The sequence below is a fragment of the Peromyscus eremicus genome, chromosome 4, assembly GCF_949786415.1.
Source record: "Peromyscus eremicus chromosome 4, PerEre_H2_v1, whole genome shotgun sequence".
NCBI lineage: Eukaryota > Metazoa > Chordata > Mammalia > Rodentia > Cricetidae > Peromyscus > Peromyscus eremicus.
In genome coordinates, this window is record NC_081419.1 from 64,916,427 (window position 1) to 64,920,680 (window position 4,254).

The 4,254-nt window shown below is 36.9% G+C and overlaps 1 protein-coding gene across 1 annotated transcript; it reads right to left on the minus strand.

Moving 5' to 3' along the window:
* Positions 1-697: 697 nt before the first annotated feature.
* Positions 698-1,627, minus strand: LOC131908308 (olfactory receptor 4P4-like). The gene has a single exon (XM_059259360.1). It carries the CDS (start codon positions 1,625-1,627, stop codon positions 698-700), a length of 930 nt encoding a protein of 309 aa, XP_059115343.1.
* Between the last annotated feature and the right edge of the window lie 2,627 nt (positions 1,628-4,254).

The window sequence follows — 4,254 nt, forward strand, 5'->3', positions numbered from 1 at the left end:
ATAGACAGGAAGAGTCACAAAGGCAGTATGCCCCCTGACCTCCCCAAATCCCAAAGCAGCTTTCATAACACCATTATTATGCCAGCATAGTGAGGTACGAGGTTACAGCTTTAGAGTCAAATAGGCTTTAGAAGGGTAACCAATGAAAGAGATGGAAATATGGAAGCTTAATGTGGTCAAAGTATATATATATATATATATATATATATATATATATATATATTATATACATATATGAAAATGCCTTTATGCAGTCCAGTATAATGTATAATGAGTACATGGCAATAGGAAAAATTTTAAATATAATAAGAGTAAAATTAAGTAAGTGAGAAGGTTGGATTAAATTAATAACAAAAACAGGGTTTATGTAATATTTGAGACAGAGAATTGAAGTGGCTAAAGGGGTGCTTCATTTTTAGTGTGTGTGTGGGGGTGGGGAGGTGTGGCAGAGAATGGAACCTAGGGCTTTCCCATCCTAAACACGTACTCTACCAAACCATGGCCATTCTTGCAGTCTTCACATCCACCTGGACCACTTCTGGACTAATTTGTGCTATGTAGAGTGTGCATAGCCATAAGTTGCTGCTTTGACTCATAACCTTATCCCCTAGAACACATATATAACTTGTGCTTTCTGTGATCTTCCAAATGATAGCTGACCTGGGAAAACAGGACCAGAATCACAAGAATGCTTCATTTATTTCAACTCTGAATGTGACATTCGAGACCAAACCTTGTGCATGGCGCTTTTCATCTCAGTGTTTCTCAGAGTGTAGATGAGGGGATTCAGCATGGGGGCAATCACAGTGTAAAACACAGAAATTTCCTTATCCTTATTCTCACTTCCTGCAGGTAGAACATAGGTATAGATACAGGGCACAAAAAATAAAACCACCACCATTACATGAGAACTACAGGTTGAGAGAGCCTTACGTCTCCCTGCAGATGATCTTCTTCTCAGATTATACAGGATGAGTATGTAAGAAGCAACCAGTACAAGGAAAATGGCAACCACCACCATCCCAGAGTTGGCAATTACTAAAATACTAACAATATGAATATCTTTACACACCAGCTTCAAAAGAGGCTTGACATCACACAGGTAGTGATTAATGTGATTGGGACCACAGAAAGGCAGACTGAGCACCATGAGAAGTAAAGCAATAGAGTGCCAGAACCCCACTGCCCAGGCCACGACAATCAACATATCACATCTCTTCCTGTTCATGATTGTCATATAGTGCAGGGGCTTGACAATGGCAACATAACGATCCAAGGCCATGGACACCAGGATGAAGATTTCTACACCTGCCAGCAAGTGGGCAGTGAAGAGCTGGGTCATGCATTCATTATAGGAAATGTTTTTTCTTGCTGCAGCCAAGTCCCTGATGAGCCTGGGCACCACGGTGGAGGTGTAGCAGAGGTCCATGAGAGAAAGGTGACAAAGAAAGTAGTACATTGGTTGCTCGATTAAGTTGCTGTAAGTGATGGTGAGTAGGATGACAGAGTTCCCCATTAAGACAGCCAGGTAGCAAAGCAGGAACAAGAGAAAGAACAGCAGCTCTATTTGTCTATTTTCCCAAAGGCCCATAAAGACAAACTCTGTGACATTTTTATAATTCTCCATGAAGTCTAAGGGGAGTGAACAACACACAGCTAAAACTTAGTTCCTCTGAATGTAAACAAAATGAATGATACAACTTTGATGGATTTTTCAGTTTTATAGAGATTTATACACTGAATAGCAACCATCATATTAGATTTTTTATAACCATTGTTTAATCCCTTAAGGTAAAAATGTATAATACTCCCAATGATTAACTAAATATTATTAATAATTATTCTAAGCCTATAAATTTTTTACATATCTTATACATATTTAACTCATATATAATCAGTTTGGTTCTGTTCTAATAAACATTTTACATGTGAAGAAATATAGAAATGGCAGGTGGAAGTGAGTTGTAAAAGTTCTTAAATATGAAGCAGGTCTAAATTCTGTATATTTTTCCAGATTTCATTCTGTTAATGCCACTGTAGTATTGTCCAATAACAAGGAGAATTCCACTCATTTTCCTTCCTTGTGAATAAAAAAGATTTATATTTTGTCTGGCATTTAGTAAATTTAAAATATTTGAGAATTCTTTTTTCTGTATGTCATATATGATTTATCTATATTACACCCAAATCACAGTTAGCATTTAATACATCACATAGAATTGAAAATAATTTTCTGAAAGGTTCAATGTTCTTAATCACACCAGTAAAACAGCCTGAATTAGTTGACAAGAATTTCAATGCTTCTCCTGTGATAATTTCAACAAAGGTCGAGACACAGAGAGTCTAGGAATAAAGAATTTGAGGTAACTATATGTCTGGCATTTAAATTGAAAGGTCAATTTTTATATTTATCTAAAAATCTTAAGGTACATTTTAGAGGTAATATGTTATAGTCACTCCAGCGACATGTTCATTTCCATGTGACATGTCCTTCTTTTTTAATTACATACTGAGAATGTTATAGCCATGGTGATGTTGACATCTTGGAACACAGAGGGAATAAGTTGATTATCTCATGTTTTAAAAGCATTTCAATGTTTTTAAATGTCCTCAGCAACAAAATACTTTATTTCTTGTAGACTACAGATTTAAAAGAATCTGGGTTATCAGTAGGAGCAGTAAAGGCAGAAGCTTGCCACAAGAGTGTAAAGCTGAGATGCAGAGAATTTATTTTTCTACAGCTGAGCAAATCTATTACTCCATGCCTCCTACTTCAATTGTTTATAAGATGTAATGCTCTGGATTTTGTGTTTTTCCACAATGAGATTGATTGACTTCACATTAAACAACTATCAAGTACACAAAAGAAAATACTGACTTTGTGTAAATTGGTTCCAGGTTCATAATATATGGAGAAGTCTGTGGATTGAAGAGCCAAAGAAATGTGAATGAAAGAGGTAGAAAGCACAAATCTTAATAGTTCAAAATGTTTCCTAGACACTGAAGTGATTATAAAACTCTTTTAACATGAAGATTCAGAACTTATTACTTTTGATGATCACATTGTCTAATCAAATGCAGATCTGTATGGACAGACATGCTCCAAAATAAGAGTGTCTAGATGTCCTGTCAAATTACACCATTATCTTGAACCATCCCAAGGTTCTGCTCTATCCCAAAGCCCCTTTTGTTCTCTCTTTAATTTGATTTTTAAGGAAACAAAGAAGGAAGAAAGAGAATGAGGGAGGGAAGGAATAATGGAGGGAAGAAGAGAAGAATGAACCAAAGAAGGAAGGAAGGATGGGAGGGAAGACCTCCAGGAGGGAGTGAGGGAGGGGTATGCTTATTTGGGGTCCAGCTTCGAGGATACACTTTATCAAGGCAGAGAAGTTATAGCAGTAAGATTGACTCTAACTATGGAGTCAGAAGCATGACATGGATAGCCTGTTGCATCCAAATTCAGGAAACGGAAAAAATGCTGGTGTTCCATTAACAGCCTTTTGATATGTAGGCTTTTTCCATCCTCCTCTTCTCCTTCCTCCATTCTGCTACCACCTCACTCCATCTAGCTGGTCTCTTTCCTCTACCTAGAACAGTCCCTTGATGACAGTCATGTCACATACGCACTGCTCTCTCTTTTATCTATCTATTCCTATAATATGAGATTAATCTCTCTCTCCCTCTCTTTTTTCTACCTCTCTCCCCTGTTCTCCTCTCTCTCCCCCACTTTCCCTCTCCCCCTTTTCTCCTCTGTTCCTCTGCCCTTCTGTCTTTCTTTCTTTCTCTCCCTCTACACCTCCCCCTTCTCTGCTTCTCCCCTTTCTGTCTCCCCCCACTCTCCCCTTTTCTTTCTCTATCTTTCTCACATACAGAGAAACTTTTATAATCAGATTTATATTAATTTTACCTTATTAAGTAACATAAGTTTATTTAAACCATATTTCCTAAAAGTCTACAATTTAATTTTTTTAAATGAAAAGTCTTCTGATACATATTGCTTACAAAGTTCTGTCCACTGCATCTTGACTGGAAAAAAATAGGAAGGAGGGATAGCATTGAAGTGTAACTTGTGAGATTTAAATAAAGTGGTAAGAACGTGAAAATATGTCACTAGTGTTAACTGTCAGGTAGAATGTTCTATCGTTGTTCTGCTGCATTTAATAAGCTGACCTTATTAGGAAAAACTGTAAAGCAACAATAGATAACCTAAAGGACATGTGCAATTAGAGAAAAGAAGGGTTTACGTGTTTTCTA